This window comes from Lontra canadensis, unplaced genomic scaffold (genome assembly GCF_010015895.1).
Source record: "Lontra canadensis isolate GAN:19392208 unplaced genomic scaffold, GSC_riverotter_1.0 scaffold11, whole genome shotgun sequence".
Lineage (NCBI taxonomy): Eukaryota > Metazoa > Chordata > Mammalia > Carnivora > Mustelidae > Lontra > Lontra canadensis.
This window is the reverse complement of record NW_022631005.1, coordinates 24,367,123-24,385,373: the sequence shown is the minus strand read 5'-3', so window position 1 is coordinate 24,385,373 and position 18,251 is coordinate 24,367,123. Positions and strand designations below refer to the sequence as shown.

Genomic DNA, 18,251 nt, shown 5'->3' with positions numbered 1-18,251 from the left:
TCCATTCGCTTCCTCCTACAGATTACTCCCATGCCAGGTGGCTTCAAACACAGTTTAAGAAATGCAGTTACCAGCTGGAGATTAGGTAGTGGGAGGTAATAAGGGAATGGGAAGAAGGAGGTCTGGGAGTGGCTGGGTCTCACCAGAACCACAGGTGCTGCTTTTGGCCCCTAGCTATATGTTGGCTCCCTAAACTACACCCATACCTGCTAAAAGTCCCTCATTAGAATGTCTTAAATTTAACCACCTAAGTATATGTATTGAATATTTAAATAGTATAAGAAAACAGAGTATTAACAAGTTCAGGTAACATATATAGAAATCATACGTGTGTATTATATTAAAATTTGTTGAGAATTATTAACAATTATTATTAAAAATCTACACAAAAATATAAAGAAATTGAAGGTAAAAGAATAAGGAAAGGTATAGCTAGAAATTACTAACAGAAAGCAAGCTGGTGTTACCCTATCAATATTAAACAAATTAGACTTAAGTTCAGAAAACATTACCAAGAATCATAAAGAGAAAGGAACATGGAAAAATTCTCCAGGAAGATGAAGTAATTATAAACTTGTTTGTAATTAATAACATAACCTCAATATGTAAAGCAAAAATCAACAGAAGTACAAGAGTTAAACTGACAAAGAAGGGCATTTTAACAAATGTCTCTCTGTAATTTGTGGATTAAGAGACAATAAAATTCAAAAGGGTAGAGAACAAAAAATTAACAAATTTAATATAACATAAATAAATTATATATCCAACAATTAGAGGATACATAGTCTCTTAAAGCACTCACAGAGCACTTACAAAAATGAATGAGGCTACATTCAATAACTTATCTGATTGTCTCTAGAGATTAATTTGCATTTCCCAGAGTTTTATACAAACAGAATCAAAAGGTACATAGTCTTTTTGGGTGTGGGGAGCTAGCTTCCCTTACTCAGTCTAATTATTTTGAAATTCATCCACGTTGATCCATGTATCAATAGTTCACTGTCTTTTATTGAACAGTAGTGTGTGGTAATTTGTTTATCCATTCATCAGCTAATGGACATTGAATTTATCCAGTTTTTGCCCATTATTAACCAAGCTACTATGAACATTTATCTCCCCCCGAAAAAAGAAACTGCATTTTAAAAGATTATTTATCTACTTATTTATTTGAGAGAGGGAGAGACAGAGCACAAGTGTTGAGGGGGCAAAAGGGAGAGGGAGAAGCAGGCTCCCCGCTGAGCAGGCAGCCCAACATGGGCTGATCTCAGTATCTGAGCCGAAGACAGATGCTTAACCGACAGAGCCACCCAGGGGTCCCTGCATTCTTTTTGATAAAGTAGTGAAACACAAATATTTCAGTAGTGGTCTATGCTTAAAAAATTTATGTGCACACATATGTACAGACATATACATATGTACATGTATATGTATTTGAAAGCAAAGCACATTTAATATTTTTTGAAAGATTTATTCACTTTAGAGAGTGAGCAAGCGACAGAGCGAGACAGCTTGACAGCGAGTGAGGGAGGGGTAGAGGAAGAGAACCTAAGCAGAACCTCAAGCAGATTCCCTGAGAAGCAAAAAGTCTGATGGGAGGCTCAAACCCATGACGCTGAGATCATGATCTGAGCTGAAATCAAGAGTCTGATGCCCAGGGCGCCTGGGTGGCTCACTGGATTAAGCCTCTGCCTTCAGTTCGGGTCATGATCTCAGGGTCCTGGGATCAAGGCCCACATTGGGCTCTCTGCTCAGCGGGGAGCCTGCTTCCTCCTTCTCTCTGCCTGCCTCTCTGCCTACTTGTGATCTCTCTCTCTCTCTCTCTCTGTCAAATAAATAAATAAAATATTAAAAAAAAAAAAAAGTCTGATGCCCAACTGCATTAACCAGGTATCCCCACATTTAATATTTTTGGTAAATTTATTATTCAAGTATTAAAAATATAGAAAATAAAACAAATCTTAAGACTACAACTTGATGAATTTTCATAAAATGAAGATACCCATGTAATAGCACCAAGATCAAGAAACAGAATATTATCAACCCCCCCAGAAACCTCCCTTGAGACTAGTCCTCTTCCTTTCATAATTGCTCTCCCATCTAAGGGTCATCACTTCCTGAGTTCTAACACCATAAATTAGTATGTTATATTTATTTTACATAAGTGATCATAAATAAATATCTTACATATATTTTATATAAATGGATATAGACAGTTAATGTATGTATTCTTTTATCTCTGGCTTCTTTCACTCAACACTGTGTTTGTAAGAGTCATCCTAATTTTTCTCATTATTTTAAGTTTTTAAGATTCTCATTATTTTAAGTTTTCTGTTGTGTGAATATACTACAATTATTTCCCATTCTACTGCTGATGGACAATTGAGTTTTAGCTTTACGGATAATGCCGTAAAGAGCAATCTTAGAGTGAACATATATATGTACCTATACACCTAGGGATAGGAATACTAGGTCTCAGAATATGTATATGTTCACATACAGTAGATATTGCCAAAGAGTTTTCCAAAGTAGATGTGCCTATTTCCTTTTCTAACAGTAGTGTAAGATAATTATAGATGTTTCAAATCCCTGACTTCTTTTTTAAATTATGCCATCCTGGTGGGTGAGTAGGGGTATTGCAATTTTGCTTTTATATACACATCCAACAGAAATTAGTACATACGTAGATCAAAGCACATTTAACTTTAGTCCTCAAATCCACAGAATACTTCTAAATAAAAAAGTCTGATTTTAAATCAGTTTACCTAAAGTGAAAGCAGCAACTAAGCTCATCTATTAAAATGGATACCTATTTCTTCCAGCTTTATCAAGATATAACCAGCTTACAACATTGTGTGTTTAATGTGTGCCATGTGATGATCTGATGTACATATATATTTTTACACATATATTTTGAAATCACTACCACAATAAAGCTAAGTAACACATCCTTCACCATACATAATTATCAATTTTTGTGTGCTGAGAACATTTAAGATCTACTCTCTTAGTAACATTCAAGTAAACAGATCAGTGTATTTATATAGTATATTATGGATATAATCAAATATACTATGGTCATCACGCTATACAACAGATCCTTATAACATATTCATCTTACAACTGAAAATTTGTACCCTTTTACCAACATCTCCCAAAGCCCCCACACTCCAGCCCCTAGCAACCACTAATATGCTCTGTTTCTGAGTTCAGCGTTTTTATATTCAACATCTAAGTGAGATCATACAGCATTTGTCTTTCTCTGACATACCATTTAGCATAATGCCAACAACGTTCATCCATGTTGTCACAAATGATAGAATCTCCTTCTTTTATGGCTCAATAATAATCCATGGTGAAAAATACATATATTTATACACACATACATACATACACACACATACCACATTTTCTTTACCCATTCGTCCATAAATGAACACTAAACACTGTTTCTATGTCTTGGCTACTGTGATTAACACTACAATGAATGTGAGGTTTCAGATATCTCTTCAAGATACTGATTTAAAAAAAAAAAAAAAAAGATAATGAAGGAAATGTCCTTCAGATATATACCCACAAGTGGGATTGCTGGAGCTCACCGTACATCTACTTCTCATTTGCTGAAGAAACTCCATACAGTTTTCCATAATGGCTTTACCAATTTACATTCCCACCAACAGTGTGCAAGGGATCCTGTTTCTCCACATCCTCACCAGCATTTGCTATCTTTGATAAGAGCCATTCTAATAAAAGGCATGAGTTTGTATCTCATTATGATTTTGATTTGCAATTCCCTGATCATTAGTAATGTTGACTACCTTTTCATTGTACCTGTTGGCTATTTGTATGTCCTCTTTGGAAAATATCTATTCATGTCCTTTGCTCATTTTTGATTGAATTATTTGTAGGGTTTTTGCTACTGAATTGTATGAGTTAATTATATATTTTGGATATTAAACCCTTAATGGATATATGGTTTATACATATTTTCTCCCATTCAATAGGTTGCCTTTTCATTTTGTTGAGTATCTTCTGCTGTGCAGAAGAAACTTTTTATTTTGATGTAGTCCCACTTATTTATTTCTGCTTTTTTTTGGCTTGTGAAAAATGTATACCTATGGATCAGTAAAACTTTTCAACATAGCCCAGTCTCTCTCTTCACACTCTTATAGGGTACCTCACTGCTTAGGGAGGAGGCAAAACAATGACTTTATTCTGAAACTCAAATTAACACTATTTATAATAGCAAGATTTTGTGTTTCATAAATCAGATTACTGAAGATATATAAAATAAGTAAAATTATATAACTTAATTCTTCTGTTTTTTTTATATCCATACTTCAAGGTTCATTCATACTTTCACTTAATTATCCTTATCTTAAACTGAAATGATAAGCATGGAGAGTTATACCCTAATATTAAAATAGTCTAACAAAGAATTTTCTCATAGCAAAACCACCAGGTGTTTCAATATATTTGTTCACTGATGCAATACTTTAATCTACATTCAGCCAAACAAGTAAGGACTGTAACACTACAAAAGCAGTATATCTAAATAGGTAATATAACAGAAAACTATTCAATTTTAGGAGAGAAAAGAAAACAATGAAAGCAATTAGACTGTCATCAAGTGATACCTTTAAAGAATACAAATTACTACAAAATCATCTCATACTTTTTGTAAAAGCTTTAAATACCACAAAATCCTCTCTTCCTCCATGCAGACACATAATTAAAACAAATTGTTCTGCCAGAATTTTCAGAAGAAATGAAATAATTTCAGAACACCATCTATACAAAGAGTATTAACTAATAATAAAGGTAACAATGACAAGTCTAATAATTCATTCAGTAACAGGTTTCTCACATCTCACCAGATTCAATAAGCAAACAACATATAGTAAACCTTGTTCAACTGTATACCGAAAATTTCATTATAGTAATAAGTTTGTCAATTATTTTTAACCATGTAAATCCACAGGTACATACATGTAGACATAAATGCATGTATATAAATAATCATTTAATAAATACCTAAGTAATGGATATAATACACAGCTTAGTGGCGCACAGATTCAAAATTTTAATGCATCTTATCATCTTTGAAAAGTAGACAAAAAAGAGCATGGGCTACCAGAAATATTAAGTATGAAAAACAAGAACAACAACAACTGAAGTCGAATATCTAGAAAGAGCACTTGGCTAAACATCTCAGGTAAACAGCAAGACATAGTTCCAAAGTGAGGAGGACATTTGTATCATAATCAAGAACCCTTTTCTGGGGTGCCTGGGTGGCTCAGTCAGTTAAGTGTCTGCCTTCAGCTCAGGTCATGATCCTGGAGTTCCAGGCTCCAGTGCCATGCTGGGCTCCCTGCTCAGCAGGGAGTCTGCTTCTCCCTCTGCCCCTCACCCTGCTCCTGCTCTCTCACTTCTCTCTCTCTCTCAAATAAATAAATAAAATCTTAAAAAAAGAAAAGAATCATTTCTTTGCATTACCACAAGAAGAAAAAGAGACAGGAGTCCAGAATACCCCCAGCTCCAGCCAGGCTACAAGGAGAAGCAGAGAAGGCAAGGCCTTCAGTGAAAACTCCCAGATGGGAGGAAGCAGAGTAAGGGCAGGAGTGATAGATTTGCAACATTAGCTACTCTGCTATGTTGATTTCTTTTGGCATGGAAAATATAATGAAAAAATAAATAAATACATATAAAAATAATGTTGTGGAGAGACTAGGTGTTAATCTAGAACATTATTAGAACATTATTCTGGCCCTCTCTCAGGTGATCTTTTGCAAATAGCAGGCTCAGGAAAAAAAAAAAATGTTCCTCAACGAATACAGAGTAGTAACAACAACAAAAAGATCAATTCTATAAATATTTAAAAAAGGGGGAAAACGGAAGTCAAACGGAAAAACACACAGAAAAAAAAGTACCTATGAAGAGATGAAAATCACAGTCAAACATTTTGCCACAAATTTGAACTTAAAGAAGCAGGGGTGCCTGAGTGGCCCAGTCAGATAAGTGTCTGCCTCTTGGTTTCCGCTCAGGTCATGAATACAGGGTCCTGAGACTGAGCCCCGGTCCAGCTCTGCACTCAGCAAGGAGTCTGCTTATGACCCTTTTTCCCTCTGCCCCTCTCCCCTGTGCTCTCCTTCTCTCTCTCTTAAATAAATAAATCTAAAAAAATAAAAATAAAAAAATAAATTAACTTACAGAAGCAATCACCTTTATAACACAAGAAACACAAAGCAGAGGTACAAAACTCAGGGAAGACATGGGAAGAAATATGAAGAACTTAAATGTGAGCTGAAGGTCAGAGAAGTAAACAAAAAATAAACATCACTGAAATGAAGACCAAATGGAAGCAGGAGAGAATAGGTACTGCTTTAAAAAAAAAAAAAGAAAGAAAGAAAGAAAAAGGAGGAGTACACGTGAGACAGGATTTAAAGGAAATTTTCAATGGGAATAAAGAAACCAAAGAAATGTTTGAGAAAAAATAAATTAAGAAAGAAAATGACAGAAAATACAAATGATATAGATGATAGGTCAAGACAAATCAACATAGGCATACTTGAGGTCTTCAAAGAAGACCTCAAAATAAAAGAACTGAAAACTGCTCTTAAGATAATTCAAGAAAAGTTTCAGAAATTAAAGAAAAAGATAAAGTAGAGATTAAAATAATATAGCACAACAAAAAAAGAGACACATAACTGTCAACAACAAGCTACACCCTAGTACTGGATTGCCAAAATAAGTAGTGAGACAAAAAAATTAAAAAAAAAAAAAAAAATCAACCATCTCCAAGGGGAAAAAAAAACAGGCAGCCCTCAGGTCTTTTCTACAACAAACAGTGGAACAATAACGATAACATCAGACAGAAAAGAAACTGGGACTGAGAAATTTCTTACTCAACCAATTGGTCATTTAGTATAAACTCAGTGAAAAGACATTTTTAAATGCAAGAAATTGGGTAACTGACTTCCTATTAGCCCTTCTAAAAGATTTTCAGAAGATAACCCAAACCAAAGAACACTGCAAAAACAAAATAGGAGGAAAGCAACGAAACTACTTAGCTGTTTGAAAAATCTAGGTACAAAAGGAAATGCAACAGTTACAATGACTGCATAGAAATTACATACCTAACAAGAGGCACCGAGGAGAAAAAGGCAGAGATCATCTAAAGTTGGCAAAAAATATATAATACATATTTCATAGGAACAAACTGTAAATATTTTTAAAGATACAAAGGTGAATATCAAGAAAAATAATTTAACCAATTAATTTGATGTAGTGAGAAAGAAGGACAGAAAGGAAGGAAAAGGTAATACATCAAATGCCACTGTACATAATTGGGAATAAGGAAACACTGCTTAATAAAATGGAGAATCAACTATATTATGCAAAGCTGTAGTTATAAAGATTACTAATGAATTCAAGCTCCAAACCTTGCAGATTACTGAAAGTGTATACTAAACAGGAAGAAAACTTTGACATAGTAATATACTTAATGGATCATATAGTGATTATATAGTGATACATTTTTAGGGACAAAAACCTTAACAAATGCTACGATGGCAGAATTAACACCAAATACAGCTCTAATGCCAATGAATGAAAGTGAGCATATACTACTTAAAAGAACAGACAAACTGAATCACAAAGTGAAATACAAATCTGGAACTTATAAACTCATTTAAAAGAACTGTCTCAAAAATGTTGAAAATAGGAAGATGGTTAAAGGCATGCAAGGAAAATATGGTCAGAAAGAAATCGTTTTTGGGAAATTAATTATATAACATTAAATTTGGAATGTAATAAGAAAGAATTAAGTAATTCTGTAATAAGGTATTTTACAATGATAGCAAGTATAATCTTTAATGAATGAAGACTTAACAGTAAGATTTCAGCTCCCACTGCTATAGTGGTTTAGAAAGTCTCAGATTCTTCCCTTTGCAAACACCTACAAATGCTAACTTAGGTAAAATACCATCTTTTAAAATGCAGATCTGGCCTTAAGAAAACTAAAAAAATCCACAAATGCCAGAAACAAAAGAGAAAATCAAAACCTGAATGAAAGGTGAGTGATAAAGCTACAGGCAACAATGAAGATGTCTGCAAACACCATCAACAGGGAATCTTAAGACTTAATAGCCAAACAGAGCAATGGTAATAAGGTCTTATAGCTACACAAAGCAGAGATTGTAAATGAGCCTACTAAACAAAATTGAGCCTAAGAAAGCTACAACTTAAGTAAAAATGGAAAAGGTGTGACAATTAAAAAAAAAAAAAGACAAACATGGGGGGAAAAAACTTGAAAAGATTTTTTAAAAAAGATTTTATTTGTTTATTTGACCGACAGAGATCACAAGTAGGCAGAGAGAGAAAGGGAAGCAGGTTCCCTGCTGAGCAGAGAGCCTGAGGCGGGGCTCCATCCCAGGACCCTGAACTGAAGGCAGAGGCTTTAACCCACTGAGCCACCCAGGCACCTTGTGAAAACAGATTTATATACATATGGTCAAGCACTTTTTCAGAAGGATGCCAAGGTAATTTATGGGAGAGAAGAGACCTTACTAGAAATGGTGCCAGAGTAACTGGATATCAATATGAAAGAAAACTGAACCTAAAACTATTACCTATCCCACACACAAAAATTAATTTGAGATGAATCATATATTAAAACATAAAAGCTAAAACTAGAAAGCTTCCAAAACAAAACACAGGGACACTGTGGTCGTGGGGTAGGAAAAGACTTTTTTGTGACAACATAAAAAGCATTAACTACATAAAAACTTGATAAATTAGATTTTATGAAAATTAAAAATTTCTGGGGGCGCCTGGGTCGCTCATCAGTTAAGTGTCTGCCTTCGGCTTGGGTCTTGATATCAGGGTCCTGGGATGGAGTCCCATGTTGGGCTCCCTGCTCAGTGGGGAGTCTGCTTCTCCCTCCCTCTCTGCCTCTTCCACCTTCAGGTTTGTGTTCTCTCTCTCTCTCTCTCAAATGAACAGAATCTTTTAAAAAAAAAATTTAAGTTCTGTTCATTAAAATGCAAAATATTTATTTCATATGAAGAAAAACCAGAGTATTAAAATTTTCTGTTCATCAAAGAAAACAAAGAAAATTTAAAAGGCAAACTTTGGACCAGGAGAAATTAAAATATATATACCTGACAAAGGGTCTTCTATGCAGAATAAAAGAACTCTTTCAAATCAATAATAGACAAAATTAAAACATATATAAGACATTAACATATGTTGAAAGATGCCAACTATAAGGACCTATTTTATATTTTTATATTTTAGCCAGAGGCTTCCATTGAGGTTAAACAATAACATTGTTGTTTAACCCTTAAACTGTCCCTGTTCCCCTTCCCCCAGGGGACTTACTTAAAAACAAGTCCTGGAAACCAACTCCAGGTAACAAAGTCCAGATACAAGGGTGGGTCAGGCCAGGTGGAGACATCTGATCAGTGGGGGGGATGCCTACTGTCTCCCAAGTTACCAAGGAGTATGGGCCCCACCCTTTGGGAGCCTTTTGGGCACCAATCCTAACCAAGGGGATAGGCTGGGTCGAATGTCTATAGGGTAAATTGTAACTCAATTGGTCACCTAGCATCACTGTGGAGTTTCCTGTGTGTGTTACAATCTCATTGGCCACCTGTGCGTAGCCAGGCCCGACCGCAAGGCCTTTGCCCTTAAAAGCTAGTCTGTGAAACAGAGAAGGGTCCCCCTCTCTTGTAAGAGGTGCGTCCCCAAATGTTCGGTTAGATTCTTTTTTTTTTTTTTTTAAAGATTTTATCTATTTATTTGATGGAAAGAGAGATCACTCACAAGTAGGCAGAGAGGCAGGCAGAGACAGAGAGGGGAAGCAGGCTCCCTGCTGAGCAGAGAGCCCGATGCGGGGCTCGATCCCAGAACCCTGAGATCATGACGTGAGCTAAAGGCAGAGGCTTAACTCACTGAGCCACCCAAGCACCCCGTTCGGTTAGATTCTTGATGCTTGGCGCGAAATAAAGCTTTACTTGGCCTTCACTTTCTATCAGTCTCACTCCTTTAATCATGGACCCATTATTGGGGCATAACACCAACATTATTAGTCTTTAGGAAAATACAAATTAAAAATCTGTGAGCTACCAGGGTGCCTGGGTGGCTCAGTTGGTTGAGCATCAGACTCTTGATTTCAGCTCAGGTCATGATCTCAGGGTCCTGGGATCCAGCATTGGGCTCCCTGCTCAGTCGGGAGTCTGCTTCTCCCTCTCCCTCGGCCTCTCCCTCCACTCATGTTCACTCTCTTTCTCTCTCTCTCTCACAAATAGATAAAATCTTTAAAAAAAAAAATAGCAATACAATTGAAAACATGTCCACAAAGGACTTCTCCATTAATGTTAATACCATCTTTATTCCTAAGACTCCCAAACTGAAATCAAACAAATGTCCATCAGCAAGTGAATGAACAAAATAACTATCTTATATTCAGAGATCAAAACAATATATTTGAATCTCAAAAACATGATGAGCAAAAGAAGTCAGACAGAGACACATATAACCTGCATGATTCCATTTGTAACAAGTTCCGAAACAAACTAAAGTAAGCTATGGTACAGTAAGGGATTATAACCCACTGATTATACTAGGAATCCACGAGAATGGATGAATGGATGGATAGATGAATGGGCAGAAACAGAGAAAAAGAGAAAGAGATATTGTTGCAACAGAAGGGAGGGCTCTTCCTTACAGTAAAATGCCAATTAATAAATCATCATTTCATAAATAATTTCAAAAAATTATTTTGAGCAAGAACATGTATAGAAGCTAAATCCAAGAGAAAAAACTAGATAAGAGGAAGCATATTTACATGATGAACATCTCATGTTAATTGTTTGTTAAACAGGCAACAACTGTGAGAGGGAAATATAGTAACTACATGGTAGAGAGTGTTGTAGTTATAACCTTTGACTAACAATCAAAATTAACACTACCATCTTGAGAAAAAAAAACAACAACACTGCCAGTTGAGGGGCTGATAGATGCTGTGTGCCTTCAAAAGCAGTTTCTTGAGAAGGGTAAGACTTCTTTCTCCCTTGGGTACTAATCCAGAATGGACTGTACAAGCTAAATCCTATAATGAGAAAATGTTTAAAAGAATTGCAACACATTATATAAAATACACAGGCCTAAATCCAGTGCAATGAAAATCTGAAAAACTATTCAACATTCAAGGAAAGAGAGAGATATCACTAAATGCAATAAGCAATCCTACATTGGCTCCTGCACTAAAAGAAAAAAAAAATGTCATAAAAGATTGACGATTAAAAACATATACAGAGATAAAAGATTAAATCTCATGAATTTGATGATTGTACTGTGGCTATGTTAGAGAATATTTTTGTTCTTAAAATATGAACTATTCTTAAATACTGTAGGTTAAAGGAGTAAGACATATGTAACCTAACCTCAGATGGCCTTGAAAAAAAATAAATACTACTGTGTGTGCAAATGCACATGTGTGTCTGTATGTGTAGAAAGACACACGAGGGAGAGAATAATAAAATAATAAGGAAAAGTGCTAAAATGTTAGAAATTAGTGAATCAAAGTAAAGGGTATAGGAAAAGTTATTTCTGTACTTTTTTAAAATCAAGGTTGAAATTATTACAAAATTAAAAGTTAAAAAAATAAACAGCATCAAGTAACCATAAAAAACATACTCTGGGGCACCTGGGTGGCTCAGTGGATTAGGCCTCTGCCTTCGGCTCAGGTCATGGTCTCAGGGTCTTGGGATCAAGCCCCGCATTGGGCTCTCTGCTCAGCGGGGTGCCTGCTTCCTCCTCTCTCTCTCTGCCTGCCTCTCTGCCTACTTGTGATCTCTGTCAAATGAATAAATAAAATCTTAAAAAAAAAAAAAACACATACTCTGGTGACAAAAGTCAGCTCACTAGTTTCCTTTCAATGGGGATGAGGTTGATTACAACTTAACTTTGCAAATCCTCCCCCCCCCAAAATTTGTCCATTACTTAAGTCTCTCAAGATTCACAGAGATTCAGATTATCTAATTATAAAAACAAATTTTTTTTTAAAAATTAGCAAATATATCGGGAAATAAACCATCATGAATAACAAGAACAAAAGCAAAATTAGCCTCCAAAGGACTTCAGATATGTAAAGTAAGTATGTTCTAAATATTTATAGAAAGAAAAGATGGAATTAAAACAGAGCAAGAAGCAAGATATTATCAACATAACCAGCAAACAGGAATTGGATATTCTAGGAATTAAAAATACACTATCTCACATCAAGAACAGAAAATAAAATGTTTCTATTCTCCAATTTCAAGACAGGGAAGGACTGACTGTTCTTTGACATCACTCAGCTAATCTCTAAAGCATACTCTGATACTGAGCAAATACTTAAACACTCCTACTTTTTAAAGCCTCCAATTGTCCCCAGTCTGATTCAATACCAACTCTTTGCTTTGTTTGCCATGTTTAAGAAGCACAGTTTCTCCCTTGATTAGCAAGTAATATATTCAGCCTCTTTTTTTCAGCCATAATGAATGGGTTTTGGTTTCAAGTATTTTGAGCGATGGTCTTTTCCTTCAGAAAATCCAATAAATTAATAGCAAAATTTTCAGATTAGTAAACCAAGAATATAAATAAACAACAAATATCCAAATAAAGCATAGACATTTTTTTAAAAAAGAAAACAGTAAGTGATGTATAGAACACACAAAAAAAAGTCTAATATAGGTATAATGGGAGACCAAGGAGAAAAGAAAGGAGCAAAATAGTATCCAAAGAGATTTCAAGAGACTGAGTATTCTCCGAGAACTAATAAACAACATCAACCCACAGATTAAAGAAACTTTAAATGCAAATCTAGGCACATCATACATAGCAAAACTTTTGGATAACCAAACAAGGAGAAAATCTTAGAAATAGCCGGAGGGAGGAAATGACATTTTATAGAAACATCAAAAATACTAAACACCTAGGAATAAATATAATGATATATATGAAAGTTATATATTAAAAACTATAAAATCTTATTAAAAAGAAATTAATTAATGGGAAAATAACTGAGATGAAAATAAATGAAGGGCATTAAATAAATGGAAGAATATTCACATTAATGGATTAAAATACTTTATACTGTAAAGATATCAATTCTCCCCAAACTGGTCTACAGATGCAAAACAATTCCATTCACAACTCCAGCAACTTTTTTGGTGAAAAATGATCAATGATTTCTATAACTTATAGGCAATGCAAAGGCTCAACAATAGCTAAAGCAATTTTGAAAAAATAACAAAGTTGTGAGAGTTACGCTATCTTAGACCAAAATATGGATTATTAAATTATAATAATTAAGAAGTACGGTGTTGACACAAAGATTGGCAATCAGAAAAATAAAACAAAGAATCTATACCTGTACTGTCCCATATGGTAGCCACCAGACATGTGGCTAAATTTAAATCATTATATATCATTATATATTATATATCATTATATAAATTTAAATCAATATATATCATTATATTTATTCCTAGGCACTTACTAATAAAGGACAACAGAATGGCTAATAAGCATATGAAAAGGTGTTAGATTTCATTTGTTATCAGAAAAGTGCAAATGAAAACCTAAATGGTTATCACTATATACTTGCCAGAAGATCTAAGATAAAATTAGAGATAGGAAATAAGTGTTGGTAAAGATGTGATAACAAATGGGACTCTTACATATTATTGATACAAGTAAAAATTGGTATACTTTGAAAACTGTCTGAGTTAGTGGTTGAATTATGTCCCCACAAAACTCATATGTTAAAGTTCTAACACCCAGTGCCTCAGAATGTGACCTTATTTGGAAATAGAGTCCCCACAGATGTAATTAGTTAAAATTAGATTATGGGGGGGGCCTTAACCCAATAATGACTGGTGCCCTTAGAAGAGAATAGCCATGAATAGTGAGAAGATGATGTGAAAACACATTGGAAGAAGACAGTGTTCTACAAATCAAGGAAAAAGACCTGGAACAGATACTTCCCTCACAACCCTAAGTGGAATCAACTCTTTTATCCACTTGATTTTGAACTTCTAGACTCCAGAAATGTGAGACAATAAATTTCTGTTGTTTATAAGTCACCAACTTGTGGTATTTCATTATGACAGCCCTGCCAAACTAATATAGGAAGTTATTTACTTGTAATGTATATATATCTTATGACTCAACAATTATACTTCTTGGTATACACATGACAGAAATATATGTGTATGTATGTATTTACCAAAAGATTTGTATAAGAATGTTCATAACATTATTATTTGTAAAAAAGTCCCAAACTAGTAACAATTCAAATATTCATCAACAGTGAATGTATAAAAACTTTATGGTGTATTTACATAGTGGAATTTTATATGAGAATGAACCAACTACAACCACATGCAACAATAATGAAGAATATCAGAACGATGTTGAGCAAAAGAAGTCAGACACCGAAGATACATACAGGTGATTACAATGATATAGTAGAGCATATAAAAGTAATCTATGGTTTGAGAAGTTAGGAGAAGTCATTACCTTAGGAGAGGAAGGAGGCAAAATGTGATCAAGAAGGGGGGCGCCTGGGTGGCTCAGAGGGTTAAGCCTCTGTCTTCGGCTCAGGTCATGATCTCAGGGTCCTGGGATCAAGCCCTGCATCGGGCTCTCTGCTCAGCAGGGAGCCTACTTCTCCCTCTCTCTGCCTACTTGTGATTTCGGTCAAATAAATAAATAAAATCTTTTTTAAAAAAAAGTGATCAAGAAGGGGCAAGAGAAAGATTTCTGGGATGTGGGTAAGGTACTAATTCTTGATCTTGGTGATGGCAATACTGTAAAAATTCTTCAAGTTCTACACTTGTACACATATGTAAAATGTACATCATTTCAAAAAATTCTTTGAACACTGAATAGGTAAGTTAAACACATTAGAATAACTGAATCATAATCTTTTGTTTTTAAAAAGAGATCTTTAAAAGTAGCCATATTGTAGCACAGGTAGATGCAGAAAATATAAGACACATTAATGGAAGCATGGGATAGAGTGAAAAGGTAGTTTAAGTCTCATCAATATTGCAGAAGAAAATAAACAAAATGAATGGGTATGAATCAATATTTAAATATATTTTTAAGATTTTATTTATTTATTTGACAGATATCACAAGTAGGCAGAGAGGTAGGACGAGAGAGAGGGGAAGCAGGCTCCCTGCTGAGCAGAGAGCCCAATGCGGGGCTCGATCTCAGGACCCTGGGATCATGACCTCTGAGCAGAGGCTTTAACCCACTGAGCCACCCAGGCGTCCCATGAATCAATATTTAAAGAGATACGGGTGCCTGGGTGGCTCAGTTGATTGAGCATCTGCCACTCAGGTCATGATCCTGGGATGGAACCGTGCTTTGGGCTCCCTGCTCAGCAGGGAGTCTGCCTGTCCTTGTTCCTCTGCCCCCCACCACCGCTCATGCTCTTGCTCTCAAATAAATAAATAAAATCTTAAAAATAATTTTAAAAAATAGATAATAGTTGAGATTTTTCCAGAATCAACATGGCACAAATCCCAGATTAAAAAATGCACAATAATCTCAAGGAGAATAAACAAAAAGAAAACCAGACTGAATAAATTGTTGTTACACCTCCAAACTCCAAAAACCAAGAGAAAGTCTTAAAATCAGATACAGAAAAAGATCAGGTCCAAATAGAAAAGACAGATGACCAACAAAGGAATGAAAATCAGACTGATCATTTTTTTTTTTTTAATTTTCAAACTGACAGAAAATCCAAAGAGAATACTACAGCGAACACTCTTACCACCACTCACCAAATTCAATGTTAACACTGTGACTGACTCACTCCAAGTCTATCTGAACATATATATGTCCTCTCCTTTTGGGAAAATACAGAAAGTAGGCTGCTATTCACAGTTCTTCATCCCAAATTCTTTATCATGCATTTTCCAAGAACAAGAACATTCAACCAAAACATCATTACCTCACCCATGATAACTGACATTAATTCAATAACATCACTCTAAGAGAGCTCAGATGCAATTTTCCCAGTTATCCTAATATGTCCTCTAAAGCTTTTCTTTTTACTTATCCAGCATCTAATCAAGATTTATGTATTACTTTCAGATGTTTTAACTTTTAGCTCTCTCAATTTAGGACATTCTCATCACTTCCCTTGGTTTTTCAGACACTGTGTCCTATAAAATACCTTATATAAATATCCCATATTCTAAACTGGTTTGATTGTTTCCCCATTATCAAAAGAACAAGTATTTCCAGAAAGAAATGTTGTACAACTCCAATGCAGCACATTGTGCCTATAGCTGCCCCACTACTGGCTATACTACATGAACATTTTGTAATTTTTCTCTTTGTAATCTTTAAGTCACCTGTAAAATAAGTTTTTGAGACTCAAGAGCACACTTTTTAATGGCAACTATGAAAGACATACGTCAATAGAATACAACCTTCCAAGTGCTAGGAAAAAAGGGCTATTAAAGTAGAACTGCTGGGGCGCCTGGGTGGCTGGGTGGCTCAGTGGGTTGAGGCCTCTGCCTTCAGCTCAGGTCATGATCTCAGGGTCCTGGGATCAAGCCCTGCATCAGGCTCTCTGCTCAGCGGGGAGCCTGCTTCCTCCTCTCTCTCTCTCTCTCTCTCTCTGCCTGCCTCTCTGACTACTTGTAATCTCTATCAAATAAATAAATAAAATCTTTTAAAAATAAATAAATAAATAAATAAAGTAGAACTGTATTGTCAACTAAAATACCATTCAAAAATGAAGGCAAAATGAGGTATATCTTAAAATTATCTCAAGATATGGGAAGACAATGTACACACACAAAAAACTGGTTTGCACAAACCTTTGTTGTTTTCTTTTTTATATATATATACACACTCTAGAATTAAATATTTTTAGCATGTCTTGAAAAAAGTACTTTACCTGCCATCTCTTCTGAGGGCAAAAGCAATGCCATCTTTCTGGAAAGGAAGTAGCTTTGCTCTTAGTTTTTCAGGCAAAAAATCCAAGTGTTTATAAGATTCATTTGTCAAACAAGACATCTGAGGTATAAGAGACTTTTTTATCGCATGAACTTTAGGCATCCTGATCCTAAAAAAAAAAAAGAAATCACAAAAGGGAGGGGTAGGGAAATAGCTATTACTGAATGTATTAGAGAATTAAACGTAAATAATAATATTAAAGTACTTATCTGTGGCCTTGATATACTACCTACATAGATATAAAGTGGTTAAATCACAGTCCAAATGATCTACTAAGAAAATTCAAAGCACTAAGTCCAAAAGCAGTTACTCAGTGCCTAGTGTGGGAACTCAGCATCCTTTATTTCATTTGTATTTCAAACTGAACCATAACATAATAATTATCCTGTTTTAAGCAACAAATGTTTTACTGAAAATTTACAAATCAGCCAGATTTTTAAAACTAAATAATTTTTAAAATAAGGAATGATTAGCTACAGGAAGAGGAATTCTTTTATGATTAATCCTTTTACAGATCCACATTTTCCTATCACACCAAATTTTCTAAGAATAGGATAAAACTACATTTTTAAAATTACAAAATACGAAGATATTAACTCCAAATTTATAATTAAATTAAACCAATATTAAATGAGATTCATTTTAAAAAATTAGAATGAATTCTTTTAAATTAAATGAATATACAATATAAACTCTGCCTGACTGGTACCTTCCTCAGCACTGGGTTTCCACAAATGTCATTTTAAGTTTCTATATGAAAATTTCCTATGTCTATAAATTCTCAGAGCTCTGCAAGAAAGAGTCCTATTAAGCCACTGAACTATAAAATTTCTTTAATAACACTTTATATTTAGATTGTACTTTTTCATCTGTTTATATGTAATCTCACTTCATCTTTAAAACAAATTTGCTTTTTTCTCAATTGCTTGCAGACTTATAAAATTTTACTCCACCCAAAAAAAAGTAATCAACCTCTGTATCCAATATCTAAGAATCTCAAGAATTCAGTGTGTATTTGTTAATAAGAAGTACATATTATATTCCAGGATCTGGAGAAGCAAGGACCACGCCCTCACAGGTCTTAACATTCTTAAGGGGGAGACTAAAAATAATGAATAAATGATTAATTACAGTAAAGTGTAAATATTAGGAAGGAACAAGAGAGTAATGGCCAATTTAGGTAAGCTGACCAGATAAGAACTCTCCTAGGTGATGCTTACTTAGTC

At 34.6% G+C, this 18,251-nt stretch overlaps 1 protein-coding gene across 3 annotated transcripts in view; it reads right to left on the bottom strand.

Annotated features, from left to right (window-relative positions):
- The window catches only part of ZRANB3 (zinc finger RANBP2-type containing 3), a 312,440-nt gene that overhangs the window by 268,401 nt on the left and 25,788 nt on the right, over positions 1–18,251 (bottom strand). For all 3 annotated transcript variants that reach the window (XM_032856167.1, XM_032856166.1, XM_032856168.1), the window contains exon 2: positions 16,967–17,134. In XM_032856167.1, the coding sequence (XP_032712058.1) occupies positions 16,967–17,127 (161 nt within the window). In that variant the 5' untranslated portion in view covers positions 17,128–17,134. The remainder of the gene's footprint in view (positions 1–16,966; positions 17,135–18,251) is intronic.